General features: G+C 45.4%; 1 protein-coding gene across 1 annotated transcript in view; it reads right to left on the bottom strand.

Annotated features, from left to right (window-relative positions):
* Nucleotides 1-15,111, bottom strand: part of LOC140732552 (uncharacterized) — a 99,933-nt gene extending 84,822 nt beyond the window's left edge. The window contains exons 1-2 of the mRNA XM_073055321.1: nucleotides 14,998-15,111; nucleotides 10,865-10,937 (exon numbers count right to left, since the gene is read on the bottom strand). Of these exons, the coding sequence (XP_072911422.1) occupies nucleotides 10,865-10,937; nucleotides 14,998-15,015 (91 nt within the window). The 5' untranslated portion in view covers nucleotides 15,016-15,111. The remainder of the gene's footprint in view (nucleotides 1-10,864; nucleotides 10,938-14,997) is intronic.
* Nucleotides 15,112-19,367: the final 4,256 nt, after the last annotated feature.

Genomic DNA, 19,367 nt, shown 5'->3' with positions numbered 1-19,367 from the left:
ACTGGGGAGAGTTTAAACTGGAATTGTTGGGGGTGGGAACCGAACTGAAGAGACTGGGGAAGAAGAGGATGGCTCACCAATAGAGAAAGCTTGTAGACAGTGCAAGAGGGAGGACAGCCAGGTTATAGAGAATGGACGCGCTCAGACCGAAAGTTTGAGATGTGTCTATTTTAAGGCAAGGAGTGTTGTGAGCAAAGCGAATGAGCTTAGAGCATGGATCATTACTAGGAGATATGATGTGGAGTCCATTATAGAGAGTTGGATGGCTCGGGGACAGGAATGTTTACTTCAAGTGCCCGGTTTTAAATGTTTCAGAAAGGACAGGGAGGGAAGCAAAAGAGGTGGGGGCGTGCACTGTTGATCAGAGATAGTGTCATGGCTGAAGAAAAGGTGGACGCCATGAAGGAATTGTCTATGGAGTCTTTGTGGGTGGAAGTTAGGAACAGGAAGGGGTCAATAACTTTATTGGGTGTTTTTTATAGGCTGCCCAATAGTCACAGAGATATCAAGGAGCAGATATGGAAACGGATCCTGGAAAGGTGTAATAATAACAGAGTTGTCATGATGGGAGGTTTTAATTTCCCAAATACCGATAGGCATCTCCCTAGAGCAAAGGGTTTAGATGGGGTGGAGTTTGTTAGGTGTGTTCAGGGAGGTTTCTTGATACAATATATAGATAAGCCTACAAGAGGAGAGGCTGTACTTGATTTGGTATTGGGAAATGAACCTGGTCAGGTGTCAGATCTCTCAGTGGGAGAGCATTTTGGAGATAGCAATCATAATTCTGTCTCCTTTACCATAGCATTGGAAAGAGATAGGAACAGACAAGTTAGAAAAGCATTTAATTGGAGTAAGGGGAATTATGAGACTATCAGGCAGGAAATTGGAGGCTTAACATATATAACAATCACAGCACGGAAACAGGCCATCTCGGCCCTCCTAGTCCGTGCCGAACTCTTAATCTCACCTAGTCCCACCTACCCGCACTCAGCCCATAACCCTCCACTCTTTTCCTGTCCATATACCTATCCAATTTTACCTTAAATGACACAACTGAACTGGCCTCTACTACTTCTACAGGAAGCTCATTCCACACAGCTATCACTCTCTGAGTAAAGAAATACCCCCTCGTGTTTCCCTTAAACTTTTGCCCCCTAACTCTCAAATCATGTCCTCTCGTTTGAATCTCCCCTACTCTCACTGGAAACAGCCTATGCACGTCAACTCTATCTATCCCTCTCAAAATTTTAAATACCTCGATCAAATCCCCCCTCAACCTTCTACGCTCCAATGAATAGAGATCTAACTTGTTCAACCTTTCTCTGTAACTTAAGTGCTGAAACCCAGGTAACATCCTAGTAAATCGTCTCTGCACTCTCTCTAATTTATTGATATCTTTCCTATAATTCAGTGACCAGAACTGTACACAATATTCCAAATTTGGCCTTACCAATGCCTTATACAATTTTAACATTACATCCCAACTTCTGTGCTCAATGCTCTGATTTATAAAGGCCAGCATTCCAAAAGCCTTCTTCACCACCCTATCTACATGAGACTCCACCTTCAGGGAACTATGCACTGTTATTCCTAGATCTCTCTGTTCCACTGCATTCCTCAATGCCCTTCCATTTACCCTGTATGTTCTATTTGGATTATTCCTGCCAAAATGTGGAACCTCACACTTCTCAGCATTAAACTCCATCTGCCAACGTTCAGCCCATTCTTCTAACCGGCATAAATCTCCCTGCAAGCTTTGAAAACCCACCTCATTATCCACAACACCTCCTACCTTAGTATCATCGGCATACTTACTAATCCAATTTACCACCCCATCATCCAGATCATTTATGTATATTACAAACAACATTGGGCCCAAAACAGATCCCTGAGGCACCCCGCTAGTCACCGGCCTCCATCCCAATAAACAATTATCCACCACTACTCTCTGGCATCTCCCATCTAGCCACTGTTGAATCCATTTTATTACTCCAGCATTAATACCTAACGACTGAACCTTCTTAACTAACCTTCCATGTGGAACTTTGTCAAAGGCCTTGCTGAAGTCCATATAGACTACATCCACTGCCTTACCCTCGTCAACATTCCTTGTAACTTCTTCAAAAAATTCAATAAGGTTTGTCAAACATGACCTTCCACGCACAAATCCATGCTGGCTACTCCTAATCAGATCCTGTCTATAAAGATAATTATAAATACTATCTCTAAGAATACTTTCCATTAATTTACCCACCACTGATGTCAAACTGACAGGTCCATAATTGCTAGGCTTACTTTTAGAACCCTTTTTAAACAATGGAACCACATGAGCAATACGCCAATCCTCCGGCAAAATCCCCGTTTCTAATGACATCTGAAAGATCTCCGTCAGAGCTCCTGCTATCTCTACACAAACTTCCCTCAAGGTCCTGGGGAATATCCTGTCAGGACCCGGAGATTTATCCACTTTTAAATTTCTTAAAAGCGCCAGTACTTCCACCTCTTTAATTGTCATAGGTTCCATAGCTTCCTTACTTGTTTCCCACACCTTACACAATTCAATATCCTTCTCCTTAGTGAATACCGAAGAGAAGAAATCGTTCAAAATCTCTCCCATCTCCCTCGGCTCCACACATAGCTGACCACCCTGATTCTCTAAGGGACCAATTTTATCCCTCACTATCCTCTTGCTTTTAATATAACTGTAGAAACCTTTCGGATTTACTTCCACCTTATTTGCCAAACCAAACTCGTATCTTCTTTTAGCTTTTCTAATCTCTTTCTTAAGATTCCTTTTACATTCTTTATATTCCTCGAGCAATTCCTTTACTCCATGCTGCCTATATCTATTGTAGACATCCCTCTTTTTCCGAACCAAGTTTCTAATATCCCTTGAAAACAATGGCGCTTTCAAACCTTTAACCTTTCCTTTCAACCTAACAGGAACATAAAGATTCTGTACCCTCATAATTTCACCCTTAAATGACCTCCATTTCTCTATTACATCCTTCCCATAAAACAACTTGACCCAATCCACTCTCTCTAAATCCCTTCGCATCTCCTCAAAGTTAGCCTTTCTCCAATCAAAAATCTCAACTTTAGGTCCAGTCCTGTCCTTCTCCATAATTATATTGAAGCTAATGCTATTGTGATCACTGGACCCGAAGTGCTCCCCAACACATACATCTGTCAGCTGACCTATCGCATTCCCTAACAGGAGATCCAACACTGCCCCATCTCTAGTCGGTACTTCTATGTATTGTTGCAAAAAACTATCCTGCACACATTTCACAAACTCTAAACCATCCAGCCCTTTTACAGAATGAGCTTCCCAATCTATGTGTGGAAAATTAAAATCTTAAATTGGAAACAGTGGTTCTCATGGAAACGTACAGAAGAAATGTGGCAAATATTCAGGAGATATTTGTGTGGCGTTCTGTATAGGTAGGTTTCAATGAGACAGGGAAGTTATGGTAGGGTAAAGGAACCGTAGCATACAAAGGCTCTAATAAGTCTAGTCATGAAGAAAACAAAAGCTTATAAAAGGTTCAGAGAGGTAGGTAATGTTAGAGATCTAGAAGATTATAAGGCTGAGAGGAAGGAGCTTAAGAAGGAAATTAGGAGAGCCAGAAGTGGCCATGAGAAGGCCTTGGTGGGCAGGATTAAGTAAACCCCCAAGGCATTCTACAATTATGTTAACAGCAACAGGATAAGACGTGAAAGAATAGGACCTATCAAGTGTGACAGTGGGAAAGCATGTATGGAACCGCAGGAAATAGCAGAGGTACTTAATGAATACTTTACTTCAGTATTCACGATGAAAAAGGATCTTAGTGATTGTAGTGATGTCTTTCAGCAGACAGAAAAGCTTGAGCATGTAGATATTAAGAAAGAGGATGTGCTGGAGCTTTTGGAAAGCATCAAGTTGGATAAGTCACCGGGACCGGATGAGATGCACCCAAGGCTACTGTGGGAGGCGAGGGAGGAGATTGCTGAGCCTCTGGTGATGATCTTTGCATCATCAATGGGGACAGTTAGAGGTTCCAGATGATTGGAGGGTTGCAAATGTTGTTCCTTTATTTAAGAAAGGGAGTAGAGATAGCCCAGGAAATTATAGACCGGTGAGTCTTGCTTCGGTGGTTGGAAAGTTGATGGAGAAGATCCTGAGAGGCAGAATTTATGAACATTTGGAAAGGTATAATATGATTAGGAGTAGTCAGCATGGCTTTGTCAAGGGCAGGTCGTGCCTTACGAGCCTGATAGAATTTTTTGAGAATGTGATTAAACACATTGATGAAGGTAGAACAGTAGATGTAGTGTATATGGATTTCAGCAAAGCATTTGATAAGGTACCCCATGCAGGGCTTATTAAGAAGATAAAAAAGCATGGGATCCAAGGGAACATTGCATTATGGATCCAGAATTGGCTTGCCCACAGAACGCAAATTGTGGTTGTAGACGGGTCATATTCTGCATGGAGGTCAGTCACCAGTGGGGTGCCTCAGGGAACTGTTCTGGGACCCTTACTCTTCGTGATTTTTATAAATGACTTGGATGAGGAAGTGGAGGGATGGGTTAGTAAGTCTGCTGATGACACAATGGTTGGTGGTGTTGTGGATAGTGTGGAGAGCTGTCAGAGGTTACAGCGGGATGTTGATAGGATGCAAAACTAGGCTGAAAAGTAGCAGATGGAGTTCAACCCAGATAAGTGTGAAGTGGTTCAATTTGGTAGGTCAAATATAATGGCAGAATATAGTGTTAATGTTAAGACTCTTGGTAGTGTGGAGGATCAGAGGGATCTTGGGGTCCGAGTCCATAGTACACTCAAAGCAGCTGCGCAGGTTTTGACTCTGTAGTTAATAAGGCGTATGGTGTATTGGCCTTCATCAAACGTGGAATTGAATTTAGGAGCCGAAAGGTAATGTTGCAGCTATATACGACCCTGTTCAGACCCCACTTGGAGTACTGTGCTCAGTTCTGATCGCCTCACTACAGGAGGGATATGAAAGTCATAGAAAGAGTGCAGAGGAGATTTACAAGGATGTTACCTGGATTTGGGAGCATGCATTATGAGAACAGGTTGAGTGAACTCGGCCTTTACTCCTTGGAGAGATGGAGGATGAGAGGTGACCTGACAGAGGTGCAGAAGATGATGAGAGACATTGATCATGTGGATAGTCAGAAGCTTTTTCCCAGGGCTGAAATGGTTGCCACAAGAGGACACAGGTTTAAGGTGCTGGGGGTAAGTACAGAGGAGATGCCAAGGGTATGTTTATTTTTACTCAGAGAGTGGTGAGTGTGTGGAATGGGCTGCCAGCAACGGTGGTGGAGGCGGATACGATAGGGTCTTTTAAGGGACATTTAGATAGGTACATGGAGCTTAGTAAAATAGAGGGCTATCAGCAACCCTAGTAATTTGTAAGGTAGGGCCATGTTCGGCACAACATTGTGGGCCGAAGGGCCTGTATTGTACTGTGAGTTTTCTTTGTTTCTATGTTTCTATCTTTACGTTAATACCATGCATACTTCTCTTGTTAATCAGCTTCATGAGTGGCACCTTGTCAATGGGCTTCTGAAAATCCAAACAACATCCACTGACTCCCCTTTAACGACCTTGCCTGTTATTTCCTCAAGGAATTCCAACATATTTGTCATGAAAGATTTCCGCTGAAGGAAACCATGCTGTCTTTGGCCGATTTTATCATGTGCCTCAGAGTACCCAGATGGTTCATTTTTAATAATAGTCTCCAACATCTTTCCAAACACTGAAGTCGGGCTACCTATCATATGCTTTCCTTTGGACAGCCACCTCTGCATCCTAGAGTGGAGTGATATTTGCAATTTTCTATTCCTCCAGATCCATTACAGAATCTAGTGATCCCTGAAAGACCATTATTAATGTCTCCACAATCTTTTCAGCTATCTCTTTCAGAACTCTGGGGTGTAGTCCTTCTAGTCCAGGTGGCTTATCGTCCTTCAGACTTTTCAATTTCCCAAGTATCTTCTCCTTATTAATAGCAATGACCCTCACTTCCTGCCCCTGACACTCTCGCAGTTCTGGCATTCTGCTGGTGTTTTCCACAGAGATGACTAACGCTGAATACTAATTAAATACATCTGGCAATTATTTTCCCCCATTACTACCTCTCATGTGTCATTTTGTAGTGTTGCAATATCCACTTTCGTCTCTTGTTTACCCTTTCTATATTGAAACTTCAAAAACACATTTTTCCATCTATTTTTATAGTATTGGCTATCTACCCTTCAAATTTCATCTTCTCTCTCTTTATGGGATTTTAGTTGCCTTCTGTTGGTTTGTAAAAGCAACCCATTCTGCTGTCTTCCCACTATATTTTGCTATTGAATATGCAATTTCATTTCCTTTTATGCTGTGTTTGACTTCCTTAGTCCCCCACGGTTGCCTCAGCCTCCCTTTAGAATACTTCTTCACCTTTGTGATATCTTTGAAAGTTCAAAGTTCAAAGTAAATGTATTATCAAAGTACATGCACATCACCTTATAGAAATGTGAAGTTCATTTTCTTGCGGCCGTCATCATCATCATCGTAATTTGCCCTTTCCCACAGTCTCACTTTGCACAGCAGCTAGTTGTATACCGTCTACCCCTTCCTCAACTAGTAAATCTGCCCCCCAGGTTATTAGTCCCCCTCCACTTCAGGCGTAACGCGTCCTTTTTGTACAGGTAATACCATCCCCATAGGCGATCTCAATGATACAGAAATCTGAAGCATCCCTGACCCTGGGATCTGGGTAGCAACATACTATCTTTGACGTCCACAGAATCAACTGAGTGCTCCTCTAACTATGGATACCCCTATCGCTATTGCACTCCTCTTGCCCCCCACTTCCTTTCTGAGCTACAGAGACAGACTCAGTGTCAAGTGACTGCTGCTTTCCCCTGTAGGTCGCCCCCTAAATAGTATACTTACTATTGGCACGGACTAGAAGGGCCGAGATGGCCTGTTTCCGTGCTGTAATTGTTATATGGTTATTGATGGGAACGACCACAGGAGTACACTGTGCTGGCTGTCTATTCCATTCCCTTCCCGTGACAGTCACCCAGGTATTTGCCTCCTGCAACTCAGGGGTGACTATCTACCACTAGCTCCTATCTAGCTCCTCCTGATTTTCCCATATAACCCGATTATATCCTTCTTCAAACAGCGTGAGGAAGACTATAAAGAGCACACCGACTATGGACTAACTGATGCCTTGTGCAACGTCAATGTAATATCTGAGCTCCGATATTCAATGTCCTGTCTGATAAATGCCATCATGTCAAACGGCTTATTGGCTGCCATGTCAAATGCCTTTTGAACACCCCATCTACCTGTGAAACACACAGAAAATGCTGGACGAACTCAGCAGGCCAGGCAGCATCAATGGAAAAGTACAGTCAACGTTTCGGGCTGAACCCCTTCGTCAGGACACTTTTCCCATAGATGCTGCCTGGCCTGCTGAGTTCCTCCAGCATTTTTGTGTGCTGCTTATATTTCCAGCATCTGCAGGTTTTCGCTTGTTTGTGGTTTGACTGTCTACCTGTGACACTACTTTCATCGGACTATCTACCTGTACTCCCTGGTTCTTCTCCCCTCAATATTCCCCTGGACCCCACAGCTCATTGTGGAAGTCCTACCCTGGTTTGACTTCCGAAAATGCTACACCACAGCCTTAAGTGAATTGAATGCCATTTGCCAATCCTGGGCTCATTTACACAGCTGACAAACATCCTTCTGTAACTCATTATAAGTTTCTTCACTGTCCAGAGTACCACTTGTTCTAGTGTTAATTATTTGTGAATTGTTAGCTTTGCAGCAAGCGAAAAAGTGGAACAAGCAAGGCAATCACAAGCTCCTCGTTTCTTGGTATGTTTTGTTCTGTCGTGTTCTTTATTGCTCTGTCTAGTATTCTAGGCGTGCTGTATGGGCCCGGAAGTATATGGAGACACTACTGCGCTGCTCCAGCACACCTTTTTGGCACGCCATGACGCTGAACTCTTCTTCCGCCGGCTCCGTCTCCGAGCTTACTTCTTTGACAGGGACTCTCCCACCCTCACCGTTGACCCCTTCTCCCATCTTCAACCCTCCTCCTCTTCATGGACACTCCGCTCTGGTCTTCTGCCTGCTCTGGATCTCCTTATTGCTACTTGCTGACAGGACATCAACCATCTCGACTTCACCACACCCTGTTCCAATTCCAAACTCACTCCTTCCGAACGCTCTGCTCTCCGCTCCCTCCGCACCAATCCCAACCTCACTATAAAACCTGCTGATAAGGAGGGAGCTGTTGTTGTCTGGCGTACTGACCTCTACCTGGCCGAGGCACAGCGACAACTCTCTGATACCTCCTCTTATTTACCCCTTGATCGTGACCCCACTAAGGAGCACCAGGCCATTGTCTCCTATACCATCACCAACCTTATCAGCTCTGGGGAATCTCCCATCCACTGCCACCAACCTCATAGTTCCCACACCCCGCACTTCCCGTTTCTACCTCCTACCCAAGATCCACAAACCTGCCTGTCCGGGTAGACCCATTGTGTCAGTTTGCTCCTGCCCCACTGAACTCATTTCTGCATGCCTTGACACTGTCTTATCCCCCCCCCCCCGTTCAATCTCTTCCCACCTATGTTCGTGATACTTCTCACGCTTTGAATTTTTTCAATGATTTTAAGTTCCCTGGCCCCCACTGCCTTATTTTCCCCATGGACATCCAGTTGCTATATACCTGCATCCCCCACCGAGATAGCCTCGAAGCTCTTTGCTTTTTTTTGGATTCCAGACCTAACCAATTCCCCTCTACCACCACTCTCCTCCATCTAGCGGAATTAGTTCTTACTCTCAATAATTTCTCCTTTGGCTCCTCCCACTTTCTCCAAACCAAGGGTGTAGCCATGGGCACCTGCATGGGTCCAGTTATGCCTGCCTTTTTGTTGGCTTTGTGGAACAGTCCATGTTCCAAGTCTATACCGGTATCCGTCCCCCTCTTTTCTTTCGCTACATCGATGACTGCATTGACGCTGCCTCTTGCACGCATGCTGAGCTCATTGACTTCATTAACTTTGCCTCAAACTTTCACCCTGCCCTCAAATTTACCTGGTCCATTTCCGACACCTCCCTCCCCTTTCTTGATCTTTCTGTCTCCATCTCTGGAGACGGCTTATCTACTGATATCTACTATAAGCCTACAGACTCTCACAGCTACCTGGACTATTCCTCTTCCCACCCTGTCTCTTGCAAAAATGCTATCCCCTTCTCACAATTCCTCCGTCTCCGCCGCATCTGCTCTCAGGATGAGGCTTTTCATTCCAGGACGAAGGAGATGTCTTCCTTTTTTAAACAAAGGGGCTTCCCTTCTTCTACCATCAACTCTGCTCTCAAACGCATCTCTTCCATTTCCCGCACATCTGCCCTCACCCCATCCACCCGCCACCCCACTCGGGATAGGATTCCCCTTGTCCTCACCTACCACCCCACCGGCCTCCGGATCCAACTTATAATTCTCCGTAACTTCTGCCACCTCCAACGGGATCCCACTACCAAGCACATCTTTCCCTTCCCCCCTCTTTCTACTTTCCACAGGGATCGCTCCCTACGTGACTCCCTTGTTCACTCATCCCCCCCATCCCTTCCCACCGATCTCCCTCCTGGCACTTATCCTTGCAAGTGGAACAAGTGCTACACCTGCACTTACACTTCCTCCCTCACCACCATTCAGGGCCCCAGACAGTCCTTCCAGGTGAGGCGACACTTCACCTGTGAGTCGGCTGGTGTGGTATACTGCGTCTGGTGCTCCCGGTGCTGCCTTTTATATGTTGGTGAGACCCAACGCAGACTGGGAGACCATTTCGCTGAACACCTACGCTCGGTCTGCCAGAGAAAGCAGGATCTCCCAGTGGCCACACATTTTAATTTCACGTCCCATTCCCATTCTGATATGTCTATCCATGGCCTCCTCTACTGTCAAGATGAAGCCACACTCAGGTTGGAGGAACAACACCTTATATACCGGCTGGGTAGCCTCCAACCTGATGGCATGAACATTGACTTCTCTAACTTTTGTTAATGCCCCTCCTCCCCTTCTTACCCCATCCCTGACATATTCAGTTGTTTGTTTTCTTTCTCTCTCACTGCCCATCACTCTGCCTGTTCTCCATCTCCCTCTGGTGCTCCCCCTCCCCCTTTCTTTCTCCCGAGGCCTCCCGTCCCATGATCCTTTCCCTTCTCCAGCTCTGTATCACTTTCGCCAATCACCTTTACGGCTCTCAGCTTCCCCCCACCCCCTCTGGTCTTCTCCTATCATTTCGCATTTCCCCCTCCCCCTCCTACTTTCAAATCTCTTAGAAATTTCCTTTCAGTTAATCCTGACGAAGGGTCTCGGCCCGAAACGTCGACAGTGCTTCTCCTTATAGATGCTGCCTGGCCTGCTGTGTTCCACCAGCATTTTGTGTGTGTTGTTTGAATTTCCAGCATCTGCAGATTTCCTCGTGTTTGCACCTTTTTGGTGTGATAGCTTTTAACGCAAATGACACATTTCGCTGTATATTTCGATGTACGTGAGATCAATAACTCTGAATCTGAATCACCACATTCTGATTTAATGATCATTTTGACCTCACATTCACATACACTCAGCAACAGCACAGACAATTACACCACTTCGGCTGAGAGGCGGTTCTGGGTCAGTCGGCACTAGGCTGTCTAACCCCAGTGCCTGACGATTGACGCCCTGTAACAATGTGCCCTAACGACCCGTGTGAATAGGAATAATCTGATCTATGAATCCGGCACCATTTCCATCTCCATGCTTGGAACCAGCGGAGCAGAGATAAAATGAAACCTTACCTCTTGTGTGATGAGCTCGGGCCACGGCCCAAACACAGGCAAATAACAGTAGGTAATTGGTCTTCATCCTGTGCTAAAATAGACAGGAAAGGGGAATTAATTTAGTCTCGGATTAACTTCCGAATCGCCGAGATTTTAATACCTGGAGCATTATTTTATGGCGAAATGTCACCGTTCTGAAACTATAACTTACCTCGTGACGGTTGCGTCGAATTGGAACGTGTCAGACTTGTTCAGAGATGGTTATAAACAAGACCCAACCCTGCAACAGGTCATTCATTTCTTCTCTCTGACCTATCCTTCTTGATCCACAACAACCTCTTCACAGTTCCTCTCCGTGTTTCTATCCCCGGTTTCTGTACAAAAACGTTAGTCTACATTCCCACCGAACCCACTCACGGCGTCTCTGCTGATTTTTAAATTGAATGCACCAGTGTTGGTAATCATTAACCTCCCAATGAGAACAGAGCATGTTCTCTTTTCGCTGCTGTCGTGGGACAGAGGGTATAGGACCCTTAGAGTCCACATCGCCAGGTTCAATAACAGTAACTCTACAAACATCAGCCTTCAGAACCGATTCGGATAACTTCAGCCACCTCGACACTGAACTCATTCCACAACACATGGAATCACAATAAAGGAATTTACAATCCCTCAAATCGTAAACTCCGTGTGTGTGTGTGTGTGTGTGTGTGTGTGTGTGTGTGTGTGTGTGTGTGTGTGTGTGTGTGTGTGTGTGTGTGTGTGTGTGTGTGTGTGTGTGTGTGTGTGTGTGTGTGTGTGCTGTCAGTCATTATTTATGCACATGTTTTCATGAATTATATTGTATTTGTTTTCATGTAAATTCCCGTAACAATTAATCTCATGGTTGTAGATGGTGACAGGCATACCTTGATAATAACTTAAATTTGACTTTGATTTGAAATGTACAAAAGGCCATAGGACTTAGATCATTGGAGAGAGATTTTAAAGGGACATGAGGTGCAATTTCCTGAGCATGAGAAGGCGAGTATTTGAAAGTGCTGTCAGAAATTGTGCTGGAGACATACAGATTAGCTACATTTAAAAGTCATCTAGATAAGAATTGTGGCTAAGGGATGAAGGGTTACTGTATGAGGAGAGATTGAGTCGCCTGGGACTATACTCTCTGGAGATCAGATGAATAAAAGGGGATCTTACAGAAACATGCAAAATTTTGAAAGGGATAGATAAGATAGAAGTAGGAAAGTTGCTTCCATTGGTAGGTGAGACTAGAACTAGGGGACATTGCCTCAAGATTCAGGGGAGAAGATTTAGGACGAAGATGAGAAGAAACTGTTTTTCCCAGAGAGTAGTGAATCTGTGGAATTCTCTGCAGTTGAGGCTTCTTCACTAAATATATTTAAGAAACAGTTAGATAGGTTTTTACATAGTAATGGAATTAAGAGTTATGGGAAGGCAGGTAGATGGAGCTGAGATTACGGACAGATCAGCCATGATCTTATTGAATGGTGGTGCAGGCTAGATGGGCCGGATGGCCTACCCCTGCTCCAATTTCTTATGTTCTTATGTGGATTAGTGATGATTGGATGGCAATAGTCGGAATGGGCGAGTTGGGCTGAAGGGGTTACTTCCATGTTGTATGAGTCTATGACTCCAAATTTTGAAATGCTGACAACACGGCCAATGACCCATGTCTACTCATAAAGCCTATCTGCAGGGAAACGGTACTTTCGGTCCACTGGGTCCGAACCGACAATATATACTTGTTACACAAGTCGTACACTGATTTTGTTTCATTCTTCCACATCCTATGATGCCGCACCTTCCCCCCACCACCCCACCCCACCCCACAAGCTCCACCCAGATTGATTCATTCCTTGGGAACTACTTACAGCGGTCTTGACCGCAGGGGAGCCAGTGCACACCGGTGTCACCAGGAGAAGGTGGAAACTCCAAGCTGAGAGCGCCGGGGGTCAGGGATAACAACTACTTTGTGCAGCTACGCCTCTCTACTGGCCGGGAGAGATGACATTTTTAGTTATGCACCGTACATGAAAAAACAGTATTTAGGAATTTATGTTCGGTGGGTTGATGGAAGAAAGGAAAAACAGCAGTATCCTGTCGAAAGCAGAATTGTGGTTTGTTTGTCTGAGAACACAACTCTATCGGTGTTGGCATTTCGTTTATCAGTCCCACACACATTGTAGTGGTCCGCGTCTTTTTACAAAAAAAATACCATTACAGGAACATAGATTTTAACACCGAAGCTGTTCCTCCGGTGCAGCCTGTCCATGCCGATCATCCTGAGTTAGTCCTGTTTCCCCGCAATTGGTCCATAACATCAAGTATTAAACAGAGAAAAAACGGAGAATCTGTCTAGCCAAGATGCACGTCAGCTAATCGCATTTCCAGCTCCTTCCCCAAATTCATAGCAATTAATTCCTTCAACTTGTCATCCTGTTGAACATGCCACAGCACAGTAAGCGAGGAGGCCCTTCGGTGCCGATCAGGAAATCAATATAAGCTAATTCCCTCTGTGATTATCTAAATTCAGTTTGAAATACTGCTATCATACCTGATCTCAACGCCTGGCTGTGTGTCCGAGGCATTCCCCACTATCTGTATAGAACTTCTTGCCCTGCAACTCGCAGAGGTTCTTCTTAGTCAGGGCGTCAGAAGTTATGGGGAGAAGACAGCACAACGGGGCCGAGAGAGATATTAAACCAGCGGTGTTGGAATGCTGGAGCAGACTCGATTGGCCCAATTCTGAGCCGCGGAGAGACTCACAGGATGCACATTGGATTTAATTCTGTTTTTTAACCCTGCTGAAGGAAATCCGCGGGTTGAATAATAGTTGTCAGGGGAAAGGAATCGAAACCCTGCATCAGAGTTGATCCATCAACAATTCCTCCCATACATCCTCCCTCACGCAGGTACTACGCGACACGCTGTTTTCCTCCAGAATTCCCAGATTCCAGCATCCGCAGACTCATTGTGTCTACTTTGTAAACCTCTGCCTAACTCCCGATATCCACTCAGCAGGCCACATCCCGTTTTATATAGGTGCGATGATTAAAGATCGGCTTCAGAAACATAGAAAACCTGCAGCGAAATACAGGCCCTTTGGCCCACAAAGCTGTGCCGAACATGTCCTTACCTTAGAAATTACTACGGTTACCCATAGCCCTCTATTTTTCTGAACCTTTATTTGTCACATCTGTATCTAACATATACTAGCGATAGGTAATAAATGCTGACTTAGTTGGCAATGCCCTCAACCCATAAATTAATTTTAAAAAACAATGAAATGTGTTAAATTAAATTAGAGAGAATTGTGCTAGGGGTAGCTCACAAGTGTGAGCTCACACTCCCAGATCCGACATAACATACCCACAACTCATTAACTCTACCCTCCACATCTTTGAAATGCAGGAGGAAACTGGAACACCCTGAGGAATCCGTACAAAACGGAGAGAAGCTAAAATAACTTTTCGGACAGCGGTGGAAATTGAACCCAAATCTTATATCTGACTGCTTTAAAGTCTTGGGCTAACCTCTACACTCTCGTCCATATGTATCCACAGCAAGTTGTTGGTGCCATGGGCACAAAGATTTCTGCCTGCTCACACTCTCCATTAAGTATGTGCTGCAACTTCTAGAAGACTTCCTTCATCCTGGCGCACAGAGGTAACGAAAGAGACATACTCTCATTTTTAGCCACAGAATCTCTACACTGTCCCATCATGCTCTTTTCGGGCATGGGTCAGACACAGAAAGGAGCTCCCTTTGTATTATCTCATCACACGTTGTTGGGCACTGAGCCTATGGGTAAAACACAGAGTGAAACTCCCCCGAACTGTTCCGTTAAACACTCTATGGACATATGTCAGGACTCGGACTGAACCTGTCTTGGCACTGTCCATTGAGGCACTCCCTGGACATGTGTCAGACTCAGAATGTATCTCCCCTCACATTTCTAGGACCCGATTTGCCATCCCAGCCCATAGTTCATCCCTCACTGGACGGGAGACATTGCTCCATATCCTCTGTCCTCCCTACTGACCATATTCCATAATCCACTGATGGAAATAAATGGCAAAAATCAGTCTTCATTCTAACACCATAATTGGAGCAGAGGAAAAGTTGCTCACCTTGTGCAAGGTCTTCATGGGAATTGAAGAACCCTCCCTCGATCCCAGTTTATATCGAGACAGCCCAAGGTGGCTCTCTGTCTAACTCCTTACACTTTGTCCAACACTGGCTTTCTATTGGCTACGAGGAATAACATTCGGTCTTGGGCAACGGGGATATTACGCAAGGAGCACATGGAAGGAAAGAGGAAGTGCCATATATGGTGGCCGTTATTCAGCCAGCGTGAGGAAAGATGAAATGGTCCACAGGAAAGGAGAAGTGCAAAGAGGGAGGGGGATCAGCAGTGAATGCCGATGTTGAAGCAACAGGAGAATCAATCATAACTGGACTGGAATTTACATAGTGGGCTTCGGGAAGGGATAAGAGACCAATCAGTAATACAACCTGTCGAAATGTTTCAATGTCAGTAAAACCATAAGGCTTGGGAACAGAACTGGGCCATGGGTCTGATCGAATCTGCTCACCCATATGGTTATGACTGATTTATGATCCTTCTCAACCCAATTCTTCTGTGTTCTCCACTTAACTTATGACGCTCTGACAAATCAGGAATCTAGCCTTGGTTTATAGAGTGGACGACAGAGTAGGAAGGCTTTGGCTCAACGGGGCTTCGGCGAGGTAGGTTATCTGTGTAGAATACAGACAGGAAGTATTGTGTGAGGCCGGTGTTCTGTACTGGGTGTCAGATGTGGGAAGTCCGAGAGAATCCCAGTCTCCTGGACGGCCACATCTGTGCCAGGTGCGTCCAGCTGTAGCTCCTTAGGGACCACGTTAGGGAACTGAAGATGTTGCTCGGTGACCTTCGTCTGGTCATGGAGAGTGAAGAGATGATAGAGAAAAGTTACTGGCAGGGAGTCACACTGGGGCCTGGGGAGACAGTCAAATGGCTAACAGTCAGGAGAGGGAAGGGCAGGAGTCAGAGGCTAGAGAGCATCCTTGTGGCTGTACCCATTAACAATAAGTACTCCTGCTTAAACATAACAACAAAATAAATAGGGACAGGAGTAGGCCATCCGGCCCATCGAGCCTGTCCTGCTATTCAATAAGATCATGGCTGATCTGTCCAAAAACTCAGCTCCATCTATCTGCCTTTTCCCCACAACCCTTAATTCCCTTATTATATTGGAACCTATCTAACTGTTTCTTAAATATATTTAGTGAGGAAGCGCCAACTGCTTCCCTGGGCAGAAAATTCCACAGATTCACTACTCTCTGGGAAAAACAGTTACTCCACATCTCCGTCCTCAATCTTCTCCCCTGAATCTTGAGGTAATAGAACATAGAATAGTACAGCACAGTACAGGCCCACCTGCCTCCCATATAACCCCCCCACCTTAAATTCCTCCATATACCTGTCTAGTAGTCTCTTAAATTTCACTAGTGTATCTACCTCCACCACTGACTCAGGCAGTGCATTCCACACACCAACCACTCTCTGAGTGAAAAACCTTCCTCTAATATCCCCCTTGAACTTTCCACCCCTTACCTTAAAGCCACGTCCTCTTGTACTGAGCAGTGGTGCTCTGGGGAAGAGGCGCTGGCTGTCCACTCTATCTATTCCTCTTAATATCTTGTACACCTCTATCATGTGTCCTCTCATCCTCCTTCTCTCCAAACAGTAAACCCTAGCTCCCTTAACCTCTGATCATAATGCATACTCTCTAAACCAGGCAGCATCCTGGTAAATCTCCTCTGTACCCTTTCCAATGCTTCCACATCCTTCCTATAGTGAGGTGACCAGAACTGGACACAAGTGTGGCCTAACCAGAGTTTTATAGAGCTGCATCATTACCTCACAACTCTTAAACTCTATCCCTTGGCTTATGAAAGCTAACACTCCATAAGCTTTCTTAACTACCCTATCTACCTGTGAGGCAACTTTCAGGGATCTTTAGACATGTACCCCCAGATCCCTCTGCTCCTCCACACTACCAAGTATCCTGCCATTTGCTTTGTACTCTGCCTTGGAGTTTGTCCTTCCAAAGTGTACCACCTCACACTTCTCCGGTTGAACTTCATCTGCCACTTCTCAGCCCACTTCTGCATCCTATCAATGTCTCTCTGCAATCTTCAACAATCCTCTACACTATCTACAACACCACCAAGCATTGTGTCGTCTGCAAACTTGCCAACCCACCCTTCTACCCGCACATCCAGGTCGTTAATACAAATTACAAAAAGTAGAGGTCCCAGAACCGGTACTTGTGGGACACCACTAGTCACAATCCTCCAGTCTGAATGTACTCCCTCCACCACGACCCTCTGCCTTCCGCAGGCAAGCCAATTCTGAATCCACCTGGCCAAACTTCCCTGGATCACATGCCATCTGAATTTCTGAATAAGCCTACCATATGGAACCTTGTCAAATGCCTTACTAAAATCCATGTCGATAACATCCACTGCACTACCCTCATCTATATGCCTGGTCACCTCCTCAAAGAACTCTATCAGGCTTGTTAGACACGATCTGCCCTTCACAAAGCTATGCTGACTGTCCCTGATCAGACCATGATTCTCTAAATGCCCATAGATCTTATCTCTAAGAATCTTTCCCAACAGCTTTTCCGCCACAGATGCAAGGCTTACTGGTCTATAATTACCCGGACTATCCCTACTACCTTTTTTGAACAAGGGGACAACATTCGCCTCCCTCCAATCCTCCGGTACTATTCCATGGACAACAAGGACATAAAGATCCTAGCCAGAGCCTCAGCAATCTCTTCCTTCGCCTTGTGGAGAAGCCTGGGGAATATTCCGTCAGACCCCGGGGACTTATCCATCCTAATGTATTTTAACAACTCCAACACCTCCTCTCCCTTAATATCAACATGCTCCAGAACATCAACCTCACTCATATTGTCCTCATCGTCATTAAGTTCCCTCTCATTGGTGAATACCGATGAGAAGTACTCATTGAGGACCTCGCTCACTTCCACAGCCTCCAGGCATATCGTCCCACCTTTATCTTTAAACGGTCCTACCTTCACTCCTGTCATCCTTTTGTTCTTCACACAATCAAAGAATGTCTTGGGGATTTTCTTTACCCTACTTGCCAAAGCCTTCTCTTGCCCCCTTCTTGCTCTCCTCAGCCCCTTCTTAAGCTCCTTTCTTGCTACCCTATATTCCTCAGTAGTCCCATCTGATCCTTGCTTCCTAAACCTCATGTATGCTGCCTTCTTCCACCTGACTAGATTTTCCACCTCACTTGTCACCCATGGTTCCTTCACCCTACCATTCTTTATCTTCCTCACTGGACAAATGTATCCCTAACATCCTGCAAGAGATCCCTAAACATAGACCACATGTCCATTGGTATATTTCCCTGCAAAAACATCATCCCAGTTCACACCCGCAAGTTCTAGCCTTATAGCCTCATAATTTACCCTTCCCCAGTTAAAAATTTTCCTGTCCTCTCTGATTCAATCCTCTTCCATGATAATGTTAAAGGCCAGGGAGTGGTGGTCACTGTCCCCCAGATGTTCACCCACTGAGAGATCTGTGACCTGATCCAGTTTGTTACCTAATACTAGATCTAATATGGCATTCCCCCTAGTTGGCCTGTCAACATACTGTGACAGGAACCCATCCTGGACACACTTAACAAACTCTGCCCCATCTAAACCCTTGGAACTAATCAAGTTCCAATCAATATTAGGGAAGTTAAAGTCATCCATGATAACAACCCTGTTATTTTTGCACCTTTCCAAAATCTGCCTCCCAATCTGCTCCTCAGTGTCTCTGTTGTTACCAGGGGGCCTATAGAATACTCCCAATAGAGTAACTGCTCCCTTCCTGTTCCTGACTTCCACCCATACTGACTCAAAAGAGGATCCTGCTACATTACCCCCCATTTCTGTAGCTGTAATAGTATCCCTGACCAGTAATGCCACCCCTCCTCCCCTTTGCCCCCATCTCTATCCCACACAGCCGCAAACACTTCTGGCAGATGTGACTCTGCGGGAGAGGGGAGTTCCCCCAAGACTGCCACATCTCACATGAGAGGCACATCACCATCTCAGGAGGCATTGTAAAGCCTAACTGAGAGCAAGCTCGTTCTCCACCTCTTCTTGTCGAAGCCAAAGGCTCAAATCTCCACTCCTTCACTGGCCCACTGACTCACTGGCCGCTTTCCACAATGTCTCCTAGTTCTAGTTGAGTACTGCTGGGGGAGACGGCCTACCTGGGGGAAGCAACAGTGGCCGCGCCTCTACCACAGAGTCTGGCCCTGTGGTTCAGAAGGGTAGGGAATGGAAGAGGAAGGCAGCAGTGATAGCGGACTCTATATTTAGGCGTTTGGAGCAGGGGCAAGGTTTGAGATTTCTGGATCATTGGGACCACTTTTAGGGCAGGAGTGAAAAAGGGCGGGTTG

The sequence above is a fragment of the Hemitrygon akajei genome, chromosome 8 (genome assembly GCF_048418815.1).
Source record: "Hemitrygon akajei chromosome 8, sHemAka1.3, whole genome shotgun sequence".
Lineage (NCBI taxonomy): Eukaryota > Metazoa > Chordata > Chondrichthyes > Myliobatiformes > Dasyatidae > Hemitrygon > Hemitrygon akajei.
This window is presented reverse-complemented; position numbering and strand designations above follow the sequence as displayed.